Raw genomic sequence first — 16121 nt, forward strand, 5'->3', positions numbered from 1 at the left:
ATCAGAAATTCATCCATTTCTGTACGCTAGTGGGTTTCCAGGCTCTTTCCTTCTCCCCTTCCCCAACATAAACATACTTTGTTCCCTAGTTTCAAAAAAAAAAACCCAAAGCTGAGAACTTCATCCCAGACTTAGCAAGATGAAGAGAGGTTTTCCACTCTCCAATAAGAGAACAAGGAATCACGCTGCCCCTAGTGGCCATATCTGACACGGCGGGGGCAGCTGCCCAAAGTACCAGCTCCAGGGAGCTCGGGAGCACTCTCAACTCTGGGAGAAGGGAAGTGGGTGAGCTGCAACCACCAGGCAACCCTTCCCACTGGTCACAGCAAGACCAGGCTGTGGGCCAAAAGCAGAGCTGAGGCAAGGCTCCCGTGCCCTGCAGGCTCATTAGGAAAACTGCAGTCCCGCATTCTGCCAGTCTCCTGGAGGCAAGGAGGCTTCCTTCCTCACACACAGGACTTGACCAATGACAAGAGAAACTCTTAGATTCTCTGGAAAGTGAAATGATATGAAAAGCGAGGTACTGAGTGACATGTGGGAGGGGCCCTGAGGTTTGTTCCCTCTCCCCACTCCAGACCTTTGTCTGGGCCGTCCCCCATACCTGGCTTCACTTCCCTGGCTTCCTTCAAGTTTCAACTCAAATGCCAGCTTCTTCAAGAGGCCTTTCCTCTTAGATTACTTCCCATTTTCACTGAGTACATCTCGTATGCTCATGGTTATTTGCAAATATGTTGTCTCCTCCACCACACTTACACTGAAATGCGTCCTCCTTGAGAGAAGAGACTTCATTTTTGCCCTTCTCAGTATCCCCAGCATGGGAGTGCTGGGCCCTCAGTGAATGCTCATTAAATGCTAGCTGACTGGATTAACCATGCTGCTACTTATTAACTGTAGGATTGTAGGCAAGAGCCACGAGGTCTCTGAGCCTCAGTTTTTCTCATCTGTCAAATGGGATGATGATACTCAACTTACTACCTTGAAGTATTACTATGCACAATGTGACTTAGAAACCTCACAGCACCGTAGAAATACAAATTATTATTGTCTTTTGGAAAAAGGCATCTTCAAAAGTATCCCTCATCATTCAGGGGCTTACAGGTGTGCAGTCAGAAGGGACCTCCAGAGACATCTAGTCCAAGCTCCCATGTTATAATTGAGGGAACTAAGGTAAAGACAGGTAAAGGAACTTGACTAAGGTCACACAGGTAAGCAAGCATCAGAAGCAAGATCTGAACCCAGTCCTCAAACTCTTCACACCACACACTTGTTTCATATCCTTTGACCTAGAAATTCCAATGGTAGGCAGATACCCCAAGTTGGTTAAAGACAGACAGGTCCCACATACACCAGCATACTGATAGCATCCTTCCTTCTGCCTTTGGGTTGTGCTATGATAATAATAACAATGATGATGATAATTATAATAATAACCATAGCAAGCATTTATATAGTGCCTACTATTTTCCAGGCATTATACTAAGTAAGCACTTAACAAACATCTCATTTGATCTTCACAAGAACTTTGGGAGGTAACTGTGTTATTAACCCCATTCTACAGGGGAGGAGACTGAGGTAAACAGAGTTGAAGTGATTTGCCTATTTGCCCATTAAGGGTTTGAGGCCACATTTGAACTCAGGTCCCCTTGATTCCTTTCCCAGTGGTCTAACCACTGAGTCTAGCTGCTTTGGTCATCTGCCTCCTGTGCCTACCCCAATTCCGGTTCTAGTGGGAAAGAACTAAGTTTTCAGGGCCAGAACAACCAGGAGCCACAGCCAGCCTCCCTCCTCCCAAGGAAGCCCCCTTTACTTGAGCTGCTGAGTGACCAGTTCCTCCTCGCTCAGATAGTGCAGCCTCTCCTCTTCTACCAGGCTGCGCTGCCGCTGCAGGGGGTCCTCCTGCTTCCGGACTGCTTCGGACACCCGAAGGCTCAGCTCGGCCTCTGTGCGCTTCAGCAAGGTTCGAACAGACTCCTGATTTTGCAGCTACAGGGAGACAGGAAGGATATGAGAGGGGGACAGAATGGAAAGGTGTAACCCTCACAGCTACACATTATCAGGGTCAGAGATGTGGTAAGGGGGACTCCTGAGTCAGGTGTGGAAATGGGGGACTCTGAGTCAGGTGTGGAAATAATGGGGGACTCTGGGTCAGGTGTGGAAATAATGGGGGACTCTGGGTCAGATGTGGAAGTGGGGGACTCTGGGTCAGAGAGGGGGGATGGTTGGGGAGGCAGAGAGTAAAACTCTGGTCAGGATTTGAGGAAGGTTCTGTACCAGGGAGGAGGGTGGAGGGACTCTGGGTCAGAGATAAAGAGAGAGGAACTTTGGCTATGTCAGGGATAGTGGACGAAAGGCCCTAGGAACAGAAGAGGAGGGGCTCTTGGCCAATGATGTGAGGGTGACTATAAGCTATGGTGATAGAGAGGTGGGGACTCTGGGCCAGGTATCTAGAGACAGGTGGCGCTAGGTCAGGAAAATTAGGAGAGGAGGAGGCTTGGGGTCAGGAATATAAGGAGGGCCTCTGGGCCACGGAGAGGGAAGAGGAGCTTTGGTTAGGGATAGAAGGGCTCAAGGATAAGGCTATGGGATATGGAGAGAGGGGACCCTGAGTCAGGGACATCTGGAGGAGAAGGGAGCCCAGTGTGAGGCACAGGATAATGTGTCTCAGGGTTAGACACTGAAGGATCAAAATCAGGAATGTGAAGGATGAAAGATGGAGCTTCAGAACCTGGAGGATGGGCTAAGGGTAGGTTAAATGACTGCAGGAACACAGAGGGCGGAGTGCCAGGAACTGAGAGCCAAGTGTTTCAGGCAGAAGACCACAGTTCCACCTCAGGTTAGGGATTCCTAAGCCCTGACCCCGACCATCTTTTAGGCAGAAGGCTGTGATTCTTGTTCCACGGTCCAGATGGCAGTTTCCCCCTCCTCCTCTTGGCCTGTCTCTCTGCATTATCCTCACCTGAAAGGCAGTGGTTCCCTCCCCAGGAACTACGCACAGCAGTGCCCAGCTCCTGCCAGGTAGAACCATCTGCCAAGAGCAGCAGGCCGGAGCTATAACCAGAAACCCTGCCCTCACTCTGCGGTGACAGAGACTGATGGGAATAAAGGGAGATTTATCAGGAAGGAAGGGGAGAATAAAGTATGTTGAATGCAAGAAGGTGGGCTCAGGAACCCAGAATTTTCTGAGCTGGAGTCCCAGGGTCTAGTTTCATATCCTTTGACTGTGTTCCAGGGACTCACTTGGGCCTAAGTCCCACCTGCATTTTGCGCAGCTGCTGGAGTTGGTTGCGGAGGTCACTGGCATTATGCTGTAGGTCATGGAGGTGCAGCTGCATGTGTAGACGGGTGACGGCCGTCGGGGGGCCCGCCGGAGTGCTGCTGGCTGAAGGGGGTGGAGGCGCTGGAACTGGAGGGGCCGAACTGCTCCGCCCACCCAGTCCACAAGCTGCAGGATGACAGATTGGCACAAGAGAGAGTCTAGGAAAAACACTCTAAGAGGGCAACGTCCACCCTTGCCTCCTGACTTTGCTCTTCATTGTCTTTACCCAGGGTTAAAACTATACAAGTCACAGTCCCCTGTTAGATGCTAAGCTTCTTGAGGGTAGACTGATGATATATTTGGAGCTCCAAAGCCAAGCACAGAAAAGGTTCTTAGTATTTGTATTGATTATTAATAAATATTTATTATATATTTATTTTCTATGCAATTTAATTATATAATCATTTATTATATAAATAGTTTTCATTATTAATGAGAAATATTAATTGTTGGTTATGAATAATAAATATTGGTCATTATTGGTTATTAATAATAAAAATTAGTTATTATTGATAGTTTATTAGGTAATATTGTTATTCTGTGCTAAATGCTTTGTAATTTTTATATTATTCAATTCTTATAGCAACCCCACAGAGTAAGTGTTATTATTATCCTCATTTTACAAATGAGGAAAAAATTAAGATTAAAAAAGGCAAAGTTACTTGTCAAGAATCACACAGGCTTGGAAGACCATGATACCTCAGGTTTTCCTGAGGACTCAGGACTTCCTGACTGCAGATCTGGCACTCTACCTATTGAGTCACCTTGCTGACTATTATTAATACATGTTTATTAAAAACAGGGAAGCTAGGTAGTGAAGTGGAAGGAGCTCTAGGTCTGGAGTTAGGAAATCTCATCTTCCCGAGTTCAAATCCAGCTTCCTAGCTATGTGACCCTGGGCAAGTCACTTAACTCTGTTTGCCTCAGTTTCCTTATCTGTAAAATGAGTTGGAGAAGGAAATGGCAAACCATTCTAAGTATCTTTGCCAAGAAAATCCCAAAAGGGGTCATGAAGAGTCAGACATGACTGAACACAACATTTAAAATGTACTAAGATCAAGAAAGGACTCAAGAGCAAAGAAGCTTTTTTCAGGAAGTTAGAACTAAAAAGGGGACTCTAATATAGCATGAGTAAGACTGCTTTTTTGTTGTTGTTGTTGTTGGTTTAACAAAGGAGGAAACTGAGACCCAGAAAGATGAAAATGTCCAAACTCACATAATGAAGTGGCCAAGCTGGGACCAGCCCCAGTCTCCTGGCCCCATTCCCAGTGCTTTTTCCTCATCCTGTAGTTCTTAATATTCTGTTCAAGCACATCATCCTTTTTATTGCAAATAGTTTGGCACATACAGTTTTATTTGAAGCGATTTCCTAAGGCTGCCTGCCTTTGTTCAGATTTTAGAATATATAACAAAAAATACTTTGAAGAACCACCATGAAATGAGAGTGGGGTTGGGTATCATTACATCAATGGATTCTGAAGCAGACACACCAAATGGTTTTTGTGTCACAGACCCCAGGCTGGGGATGCTTATGAATTTCCTTTCAGAAGCATGTTTTTTAAAGGCATAAAACTAAGAAATAAAATAAAATAAAACAGAGAAATCCAACTCTATTGAAATAAATATTCTTAGACCCCTAAAATTGAGTCACTGACCTTTGGGGGGTCCATGGACATAAAATAAAACCCCCTACCCTAAAACCTCTTCCAGATCTTAAATTTTGTAATTCTGCAGCCATCCTCCACCCAAACTATCAGTCTGTAGAGATGGAACAACCAGTGGGAGAAGTGTGAAGCCCCTCTAAGGAGCAGGGTCCTTGGAAGAGCACAGGACACCCTGGGTATCCGATAAGGTTACAGGCCTGGTACAAGGAATCTCCCCTTGGCAGGGATGGTTACTGTTGGCCAGAAGGAAAGGGGCACACTCACGTGCTGAGGGCGTTGCTGCCCCATTGGAACCTTCAATCTTCTCACTAGGAAAGAGGAGATGAGCAGAATCAGCCATAACTGGAGGGTTCCCTTTCACAGAACCCGAGAATGTCAGAGCTGGGAGGGATTCTACAGGCTGTCTAATTCAGACTCACCCCTCTCCCCACCAAGTCTTTTTTTTTTTTTTTTTAACAGAAGAGGAAATTGAGAGAAAATGACTTTCCTTGCCATTTGTTTAAATATTTTTTACTTTGGACTAATATATCCTTTAGAGGATTGACAAAAGGAAACTCATTACTAGGGGAAGAGGGCAAGAAAATGGGAGAGGGAATAGTAAGTTATGGTACTGAGCAGCTTGCCGATAATCACCCACATGTTTGAGGCACCCATATATTAAGGCAATGGGGGGGGGGGAAGGCTCAGAGGTGTCCTGATCACTTAGATCACAAATGCTCCCTCCTCAAATTTTAATGTATATACTTGCCTTTTTTTGTGTGTTGTATCCCCCTAAAAGAATGGAAGCTCCTTGAGGACAGGGAGTGTTTATCATTTGGCCTCCACGTGTCTAGCACGGTGTAGGTTAATCAATGGTTTTTGACTTATATCAAATGTCCCAAGAGCGAGCTGGGGGAAAGGGTCGAGGGTAGTGACTGGCGGACGAATGCAAGAGTCCTGCCCTGGGCTGAGGGTGGGTACCTTACCTGGGGGTCTCAGCCTCCGAGCCTCGGAGAAGGGCACTCTGCACCAGGCCTGTCAGACTTGCAATCTGCTTCTCCATGGCTTCCATTCGCTCCCTAGCATGTAGAAAGGAGGGGCTCAGTGAAGATCTCACCCCAGCCAGGGCTCTGAGACCGAAATCCCCCCCTCCTTGTAAAAACACAGCTCAGATGCCCTCGTCTACCACTGGGGTGGGTCTCTATCACACAAACTCCCCTCTCTCTATTTATGGGCCTGAATAATTTTTTTTTAAATGACAAGCTAAAAACCATTCATTTTGACCAGCTGGTTTTTCCCTTTCATCAAATCCCATGCCCAGGCCCACAATAGGGTTGGGAAGGGGGGAGATGGTACAAAGAAGTGGAAGAGAAGATCTGGGGCTAGTGTTGTCCCCTTGTCTCTGTGCTGAGGCCCCCTTTGGAGAGAGGCTGATCAGGGATGGAGGAGACAAAAGGCTCTAGACCAAATGGGGCCCTTCTTCCTCATTTCTTTTTGTCTGTTCTTTCAGACTGTAACCCTGGTGACCCTTAGTACTTCTCTCTGGGTCCCAGGGCCCCTTCCCAAAGGACCTTCAGGAGCCTACTCAGCATGGGGGACACCCGACCTCCTGTCCCTTGCACAAACTCATACACTAACATATACTCACTGCACACACATACTCAAATGCAAAACTCCCCCCCCCCCAAATAAATACCCACTCAGCCCAGGAGAGGATCTGGCCAGTAGCCAAGCCCTGGCCCCAGCCCCCCTTACCTGGTCTCCGTATCCTTGGCTGGCACCGGAGGCCCAAAGCCTGCCAGTGGGCGCTCCCCAGGCCCTGGGAAAAGCTCTGATGGGGGCACCCCGGAAGATGAAGCACCCCCCCCACCCCGTGGCTTGCCCCCGGGGCTCTCAGCAAAAACCGAGGATGAGGATCCAGAGTCCTTGCGGAAAGACTGCCTGACGGGAGAGGAGCGGCTAGGAGGCCCGGAATAAGGGCTGTGGGGAGGTGGGGGGCCGCCCGGGGGTGCTGCCACGTCCACCAGTTTCTGGGGAGAAGCAGGGGGCAGGCGGAAGCCAAAGCCGTCCCCATAGAGTGGCCCGCCGCTGCCAGTGGCCGCTTTGTACAGGGAATCCTCCAGGTCAGACTGCAGGGCGGTGGCAGAATATGTGCTGAGGGACCGCACCGAGCCCCGTTTGTAGAGTCCCCCACCGGGGTAAGCAAAGGGGTCCCCTCCGGCCGAGGCCAGGCTCAGTCGCCCCTCGTGGAGCAGCCCATAGGGATCTGCATAGAGGCCCTCCCCTTTCACTAGCATCACCCCGCCACCCTTGCCCGCCAGGTCTTCATCAGGCTTCACATCCCGCCGCTCCAAGATGGCGCTGGGGCTGGGGGAGACACCAGGGGCAGGGGGTACCCCCCCCAGCCTGTCTGAGTGGTGGACGGGGCTGCCAGCATAGGACGGGGGGCGGCCCCCGCTGCCCCCTGCGTAGGAGAGCCTGGACCGGGAAGGAGAGGCAGAGGGCAGGCCTGGAGGTGGGGAGCCAGAGGACAGATGGGGGGCCGGGGAAAGGTTGTTCAGGCGACGGGTAGGAGACGACTCCCGGGAGGCGTAGACCATCTCTCTCTGTGGGAGACAGAACATCCAATCCCATACCCCACCTCAAATCCACCCCTGAGCTAAGCCCTCCTCCCACCCCTGAGCTTGTTCCTTGAGATGCAGTTTGAAAATTCCACATCTCTCACAGATGTGCTCTGTGGAGCTCAGGGGCAGGGCTACAACACTGATAAAGAAAGTCCAGTTCAAACATGACTTCAGAGATTAAGTGAGTGGCGTAGAGAGAGTTATTTAACTTGTTTGCCTTGGTTTCTGCATCCGGAAAATGGGAATTAATAACAGCATCTCCCTCACCCAGGACTAGGGTGAGAATCAAATAAGAAAATAATTGTAAAGTGCTTAGCACATAGTAGGCACTTATATAAATGCTTCTTTTATTGTTGTTATGATTATATTTGTAAAGCATTGAGACAAGCTCTGGGAATAGGAAGACAGACTGAAACAGCCCCGTCTCAAGAAGCTTACATTCTAAGGGAAGGACTAACATGAGAAAAAAATAAATAAATACGAAGTAATCTCTGGCAGGAGACGGCCCCCAAGAGCATCAGGAAAGGAGGTGACACTTAGAATCTGAGTTGTTTTCTCTAAGACTCACCCCAAGAGATGGGAGTATATTAAACAGGGGGTATAAGGAAAAGAGTGGAAGACAGAATGTTGGTTCAGGGACAGTGAACAAGCACTGGGGATGGAAGGCAGAATTCAGGGAGTCCTGAAAATAAGGCAGGAGGATGGAGCCAAGTAACGCTAGGCTGAGGAATTTTATCTTTCATCCTAGCAGCACCAGGGAGCCCCTGAAGCTTTTTGAGCAGGAGATTTTTCTTTTGCAATATTATTTTGGAAGTTATGTGGAAGATGGAGAAGAGTTAGAAGCAGCCACACCAATCAGGAGAGCACTGCAGTAGTTTAAGTAAGAGGTGATAAGGAATGAATTAGGGTGATGATCATGTGAGTGGAGATAGGGGAATAAATGAGCTATATAAAAGCCTTGGCAACTGCTGTATGTAAGAGAATAAGGAAGAGTTGAGAATAACTTCAAGGCTGCAATGCTAGGTAACTAAAAGGATTGTGGTAGCCTCAAGAGAAACAAAGAATTCTTGAGTGGCAGGTGAGGGTGAAGGGAGGAAAATGAGTTAAGCCTTAGTTTCAGATATATTGAGTTTGAGATGCCAACTGGACTTCCAGGTGGAGCTGTCCAACAGGCAGCTGGGATGGGGGGTCAGCAGAGAGACTGGATCTAGATAAATAGATTTGGGGATTCATCTTTGTAGAGATAATAATTGGACCCATGGGACCCAAGAAAGGGCTTAAAGAAAGAAGAGAGAAGGATGCAGATGGAGCCTTGAGCTATACCCACACTTAGTAGGCAGAAGGATGGATTAAGATCTAGCAGAGAAACAGCAGTCAGGAAGACAACTCGGGGGGGAACAAAGTCAAAGAAAATAGAGGCTACTCAAGAGAAGGCAGTGAACAGTGTTGAAAGCTTACTATTTCATAGAGGAAGCCTGAGAAAATGCCATCAGATTTAGAATAATTTGCTCTGACTTTGGAGAGATCCTTCTTGCTATCTGCCCTCAATCTCTCCTACTGCAATTTTGGCTTATTTACTTAATCCCATTCCCATAAAGGATTCTTCTGCTCAGTGCTGGTAGAAAGGTAGATGAAGAAACAATGGGGTGTCCTCAGAAAGGACCCCAGAAGGGTCAGGTAGAGTAGAAGCATAGGACTGAGGGCCAGTATGGTAGTAACAAATGTTGGGTCCACTTTCTCCCACAGCCTCATGAAATTAGCTCTCTCTTCTATCATCCAAGACTTATGTCTCACCTCCCAGGTTTCTGCCATATAATTTTTTCCAAACTAGGTCTCAGAGGCAACTAGCTAAGTGGTGCAGTGAATTGAGCACTGAACTTGAAGATCCAAGTTCAAATCCAGCATTAGAAACCTATTAGCTGGGTAATCCTAGAAAAATCATTTATCTTTTGAATATCTTAATTTCTTCAAATGCAAAATGGGGATAATAGTGCCTACCTCTCAGGATTGTTGTGAGGATCGAGTGAGATAATATTTGTAAAGTGCTTAGCACAGTGTCTGGCATATAGTAAGCACTTCATAAATGCTTGCATTTTCCTTTCTTCCAATGATATTCCCCCCAGGTGCCTCATGAGTCTCTCTAAATGTCTCTTCACTGACCTTTCCCCAGCTTTAGTACCCTGGGTCCTTACCCGAAGATCCCCATTAGTGAGGTGGGAGCCAGGAAAGGCTGAATAGAGTGGTTCCTTCCTGTAAATCTTGATAATACTTCGATCTTGAATGTCCCTGGGGAGAGATGAAGGTGTCACTGACCCTCAATCCAAATACAGACACAGATTGAGTGCTCCTCACCGAACTTTGAGAGAAATTACTATTTCTCTTGTATTAATAACCAAGTATTGAATTAGAGCCAAGTTTTTTCCCTTTTCTACTTGCTCATTCAGAAATCAGCCTCTGGAGGTTATTCAAGCAGCCTTTGAAGTGCAGGGCTCATATAGAGATGGAAAACTCAGATCTTTTCAAAAGGCTAAGAAATTTTAGTTTAGGTGAATTGATAGATTCCAGTCCAGTCAGTTTTACTCAGATAGGTCTGGGGAAATGTAGATTCTCTCTTTTATCTAGATTACCCTAGCCGAGTAATTTGGGTATAGATAAATCTCTTTGACCCAAATCAAGTGATCAGAATCATGTCCCCCTAGCCCCTTATTAGAATAAACCCATCTCTATAATATCTATTCTTTGATTAATAACCAATCAGAGTTGATTTTCACTCTCAGGTGTATCCCTTTTACCAAAAGTTTTGTAAGTATTAAAGTTTTCTTATGTTAGGTTTCTTTGGTGTTCAGAGAACAAATAAATGATCTATTTGTGTTAATCTACTTGCTAGCAATGGTTGGTAAAGTTGGTTATATTTTACCCAGAAATGCTCTCTCAAAAATCTTTACTGACTACAACTTCCCCAAACTTCATTCTTCATTCAATGAATGAAAACACTATATACAGATGAGTGGTTAACCATCATCATCATCATCATCTCATTACAGAGATTGATAGTATATGGAATGAAAGGGGCTGGATAAGGACCTAGGAGTCCAGACACTCTGACCCAAGAATCAGAAGAGGATCTGTGCAAGTATAACATCTACACATCAGTTAATCCATAGGCTGATATGCTAGGCACTACAAATAAAATGAATGAAATAATCCCTACCAACAAGGCCCTTACATTCTAAAGGGGAACTTGCCTTCATATCATCTCCCTCTCCCACAGAGGGAAAGAGCTAGAGGAATTCCTTCACCTTTTGCCTTTAAGTGAGGAGGAAAACAAACCAATCCCTGGGGTCTAAATGTCGCTCCCAAGCCCGGTCCCCTTACCGGACATCCTCAAGCTCATAGAAGATGTTTCGAGCCTCATCCTTGATGAGAATGGCTGTATTGGGTGACTTGAGCATGCCCATGGTAAGCTTCTGTGGGAACATGTGGGCAATGAGGGCATGGAGGGTGTCCAGGCTGCTGACCTCGTGGGTGATGTGCACCCGGCGAGTCTCTTCCCCAAACTGCAGAAATAGCACCCCTTGGAGGGGCAAAATACAGGGAGTCAGTCATAGCCCCTGGTCCTGGACCCACCTCCCCACCTAGCCTGCTGGGAAAAGAGCTAGGGGAGTCATGAAAGGAAAACTTTCCAGGAAGCAAAGGGAAAGAAAGGTGGGGGAATAGGCAATGCAGTTACATGTAGCCTCTGTCTGTATGCACTATACAGGGCTGTGTGCTCTTTTAAGGCATTTCAACACTAGCTCCTGGGGAGCAGTTGTGAGAGAAATCTGAATGGGCAATATGGAGGTCACATACAACCACTGCTCTAATACCACTGGTGACCTTGTTTCCCCCCCTCTATTCATCTTCCCTGCTGGGTCCCAAGAGAATCCCCAGAGAGAAAGGAATGGATAGAAAGGAGTTGGGTTTGAGGAATTTGGGAAAGAGAAGCTGGAGGAGGAAAGAGAAAATAAAAGAGAAAGGGGAAAGAAGGGCTGAGGGCAAGGAGGGAGGGGCTAGGGTCAGAGGAAGCACTGAGTGGGAAAAAATGTTGGAATTTGCAGTGCTGAAATACGTGTCTCCGGACAATTTCATGAGGCTGGATTTACAAAATTCCATTTACCTCTAACACTCTCTGACTCTGGAAAAGGGTTGAGGGTAGGGTGAACAGAGACATATTAGGGCAGAGGCAGGGAAGGAACGAACTGGGAAAAGTACCTGGGGAACGGAGTTTGGTCTGGCTAGTAGATCGAGAGAGGGGCAGGCTCTGGCGGAATCGATTCATCCTGCTGAAGCCGAGGGGCAGCTCAGCCTCCGACATGGTCTCCAGTGACTCGGCAGAGGCAAAGGACAATTTAGCTGCCTGGTCAGCCAGCCCTGGCTGGGCACCCTGTGAGTGTCGAGAGCTTCGAGTCTAGGGGACGGAGAGGAGAGAGTGGAATACAAAATAACAGCCTTGATCAGCACCTCCCAACTCATTCTGTTCTTCCTCCCTGATTCTAAAGACATAGTTCTAACTCTATGATCTAGAACTCATAGATCTAGAACTGGAAGGGACCCTCCGAAATAATCTTATCCATATCTTTCATTTTACAGAAGAGGAAACTGAGACTCTGAGAAGTTAAGTAACTTGCCCATGATCACACAGCAATCTTCAAGTGTGGGATTTGAACCCAGGACCTGGTTTCAGACTTAGCTTTTATTTCTCCTGTAATGTTTTCTTTCCACTGCTCAAATGCCTCCACTCCATTTATACTCAGTCTCTCACTCATCTACCCCCAACAACAAAAGATGGCCTTTTCAATCAGTACCACAGATCCCAGATGTACTGTGTGACCTTGAGAAAATGACGTAAGATCTCTGAGCCCCATTTGAGTTGAGGGTGGAAAGCATGGGCTTCAGAAAGAACATATCCTCTGAGACCCTTGGAGACAGTAGAGAAATCACTGAAACCCGAACAAGTGGCCACCCTGCTATTTTAAACTCAAAACAAACACCAACAATGGATCTATTAGGAGGGGAAATTAACCGTCCTGTAAATTGGAGCATTAGCTCCAGACGTTAATTAAGCCACCATGAAGATCACTTCTCCTCGTTAGAGCTGAGAAGAGGGTTTGGTGTTTGGGGTACATTCTGCACCTGTGATGTCACAGGGCTGGAGTGGGGGAGGGAGAGAAGAAGGCTGGATGCCAGGTCAAAATTGCACCCAGAACACAAACCCTCTTCTTTCTCTCCTCTTCCTCTTTTCCCTTCTGTCAGTTTAAGAGCCACCCAGTCCCCAGTTTCAGGACTTGTTTAAATGGGAATCAGTGGAAGTCACCTTCCTACCCCATGCATATTCATATTCTTGTGTTGCACGAGCCAGCTCTTGCCACCATAAGCCATACACATGCCTGCTGGATGGTAGAAAGGGAGTCCTCCGGCTGCTGCCAGGACTGCCCTTCCTCCCCCCTTCTCACTCACTGGCTCTGTCTCTCAGTCTCTCCACCTCTCTTTCTCTCCCCTTCCTATCTGTCTCTGTCTCTGCCTGTCTGTCTCTGACTCTCTTTCTCTGTTTCTCTTTACCCCCATCTTTGTATAATCTTGCAAAGTTTAACAGTCTCTGCTTCCCCATGTCTCTATCTCCCTCCTTCCCTCCCTCTCTCTCTCAATCTCTTGTCTGTCTCTCCCCCCATATTGATATCATATTGCAAATTTTAACATTCTCTGTCTCTCTCCCTCCTCCCTCACTCCCTATTTCTTTTTCTCTGTCTCTGCCTCCATCTCTGTTTCTGTGTGTCTTCTTCTTCTTCCTCCTCATCCTTCTCTCTCTCTCCCATCTTTGTTTTATCTTGCAAAGTTTAATAGTCTGCAAATCCCCATGTTTCTATGTCCCTTCCTCCTTCCCTCTTTCCTTCCTTTCTTCCCTCCCCCTCTGCCCTCTCTCTATCTTTGTTTTTTCTCTGTGTGCCTCTTCTTTTCTTTTCCTTCTTTTTTCTGTCTTTCTCTCTGTTTTCTTTCTCTCTTTCTCTCTGTGTATCTCTCCTTTTCTCTCCCCTTTTTCTATGTCTGTCTTTCTGTGTCTGTCTCTATGTCTGCTTGCTGTTCTTTGTGTTCTTCTGTCTCTGTTTTCTCTGTATGTTTCTTTTTGTGTCTCTCCTTTTCTCTCCTTTTTCCCCTGTCTCTCTCTTTTCTTTTTGTCAATTTCTATCTCTCTGTTTCTGTCTCTCTCTGTCTCTGTCTCTCCCTCCCCACATGTATGTGGGTGTGTGTCTCTGTCTCTCTGTTTCTCTTTCTGTCTCCAAGAATCTGTCTCTCCCTATCCCCACCTTGGCCAGATCACAGTGAGGACTAGATCTGATGTAAAAATCTGGTTTGGAAATCTTGCTCTGATCCTAATCTCTCTTCTCTGGATCTCAGACTCTTTATACAATGTGGGGACTGGACTTTTGTTGCCGTCTAGTCACTAGGTCCTATGCAAACCTTTATGACTCTGTGAAACAACTCTCCATAGGATTTTCTTGCCAAAGATACTGAGTGGTTCACCATTTCCTTCTGTAGTAGTTTAAGGCAAGAAAAAGTGACTTGCCTAGTGTTGCACATCTAGCATCTGAAGTTGCATTTGAACTCGTTTTTCTGACCTCAGGCCCAAAGCTCTATCCACTGCAGCAGCCAGACTGGACTGCATCATCTCTAAATCCTTCCAAGTCTAAATCTTTTTTGAGACAGGCAATGTTTGGTCTCCCAAAGCCAATAGGTTTAAGTAAAAGCAGAGATCCAGGGTTAAACATGTATGGACACCCTCCTCCTGACTAGTGACAAGAAAGGGACATTCTGACATCCAAAGTCAGAGTTCCTCACTTTGTTCCCAGATGTTGGAGCTGAATTAAAAGCCAACATCAATGCCAGTATCTATCTGTATCTTTCCTTCCTAGGGCTCCTCCCTCCCACTCCATTTTAATTAACACCAAATTAATTTCCATCTTCACATTAAAGAGATTAATGTTCCAATTCTTTTGGCCCTGATAATGAAGGGGTCCTCTACCAGCTGGGCTAACTGCTTGGAATGCATACCTCCAAGCTACCCCAGGATGGGATGAGGGGAAAGGAGAAATCAGTTCTAGGATCTCAAAGTGTCAAGAGAAAGGGTAGAGGGAGGTGGGCAGGAAAGCCAGACCCGTTAGAACCACCACAGGAAGGAACCCAAGAGTCTCAACTCTCAGCCCCAACAAATGATGGATCCCTGGAAGTCTATCTCCTTTTGAGACATAGGAACCATGCATCAATCATGCTCCGGTGCCCCTGAAACTCAGTGTCAGTATGGCAGACAGGGAGCACCAATGTGCCCAATGTCCCTCATCCCTTCAAATCCAGTCTCCAGGGCCAATAGGGTGGAAGTCTCCCAGTGGCAGAGGGAGCCAGCATGGTGCCTGGGCTTGGGTTGCCAGGCAACTGAAAAGGTCAGTAGTTGCTGGGCAAGGGAGGACAAAGAACTGTGGAATTCAAGGCAGATGAAGGGAGGCTTGCAAACATGAAGAGCCTGGCTTAGCCTCCAGCTGCAGGAGTCACCCAAACCTAGCCGGCAGCATTTTGGCCAGCTGGAGACTTCTGGAAACAAGCAAGGAACAGAGAGAGGGCCATAGAGCAGAGGACTCTGAGGGGAGAAGGGTAGGGAGCCACCAGAGCAGGCGTGGGACTGCTAAGCATCCTTGGCAGTTTGTGACCTTATAGGAAGAAACATCCTTTTAATCTCTTCCTCATCTCATTGCCTCCTCAAACCTGACATTCTCCCGTGAGTCAGATTCCCCAAGACCATTTCTTTTAACCCTCTTCCCAGCCCTGGGAAGAGAAGGAAGGAAGTGGACAGTCAGAAAGGACTTCCCACCTGGAGTGAGAGAGAAAAGGGGAAATCCTGGCCTTTGTTTTGGGGATATAACCTGAAATTCAGAAGCCTGGGGTTAGCATTAAAGGGACAATGGACAGCAATTTCCCCAAGCCCTGTCATGCAGTCTACTTCTAAGTGCTGGAGGAGATGGAGAAGGAAGGAGATGAACCCCACAAAGGGAATCTATAGCAAAGGCTTTTGTTGTTATTCAGTCATTTCAGTCGTGTTCTGCTCTTCCTGACCCCATATGGGGTTTTCTCTAGTTCATATTTAAAACTGAGAAAGCTGAAGCAAACACAATGAAGTGACTTGCCCAGAATTGCACAGCTAGTACATGTCTGAGGCTGGATTTGAATTCAAGGTCATGAGTCTTCCCGATTCCTTATGCTCTACTCACTGCACCATCTAGCTGGCCATGAAGCAGGTCCCCAGCCCGTGTCATCCTCAAGCTGGACAGAACCTGCACTCCATTCATGGCATCCAAATCCTTGCCAAACACACCAAATCAGGCTGAATGACTAAAGTCTAGGGCCCTGTAATAGGCAGCAAAGCCAACCAGGATGAGAATGGAAGATGGCTAAAGGTCTCCTGCAGGGACAAGATCTCTTGCTAACTGAAGTAAAGGGCATAGGGAACCTCAA

General features: G+C 47.0%; 1 protein-coding gene across 9 annotated transcripts in view; it reads right to left on the minus strand.

The window, feature by feature from the left end:
* Nucleotides 1-16121, minus strand: part of SRCIN1 (SRC kinase signaling inhibitor 1) — a 121046-nt gene that overhangs the window by 26843 nt on the left and 78082 nt on the right. For all 9 annotated transcript variants that reach the window (XM_031966152.1, XM_031966145.1, XM_031966151.1 and 6 more), the window contains 8 exons: nucleotides 11835-12030; nucleotides 10959-11157; nucleotides 9776-9869; nucleotides 6715-7565; nucleotides 5946-6038; nucleotides 5245-5288; nucleotides 3255-3442; nucleotides 1808-1983 (listed from right to left, as the gene is read on the minus strand). In XM_031966152.1, coding sequence (XP_031822012.1) covers nucleotides 1808-1983; nucleotides 3255-3442; nucleotides 5245-5288; nucleotides 5946-6038; nucleotides 6715-7565; nucleotides 9776-9869; nucleotides 10959-11157; nucleotides 11835-12030 — 1841 coding nt within the window. The remainder of the gene's footprint in view (nucleotides 1-1807; nucleotides 1984-3254; nucleotides 3443-5244; nucleotides 5289-5945; nucleotides 6039-6714; nucleotides 7566-9775; nucleotides 9870-10958; nucleotides 11158-11834; nucleotides 12031-16121) is intronic.

The sequence above is a fragment of the Sarcophilus harrisii genome, chromosome 4, assembly GCF_902635505.1.
Source record: "Sarcophilus harrisii chromosome 4, mSarHar1.11, whole genome shotgun sequence".
Lineage (NCBI taxonomy): Eukaryota > Metazoa > Chordata > Mammalia > Dasyuromorphia > Dasyuridae > Sarcophilus > Sarcophilus harrisii.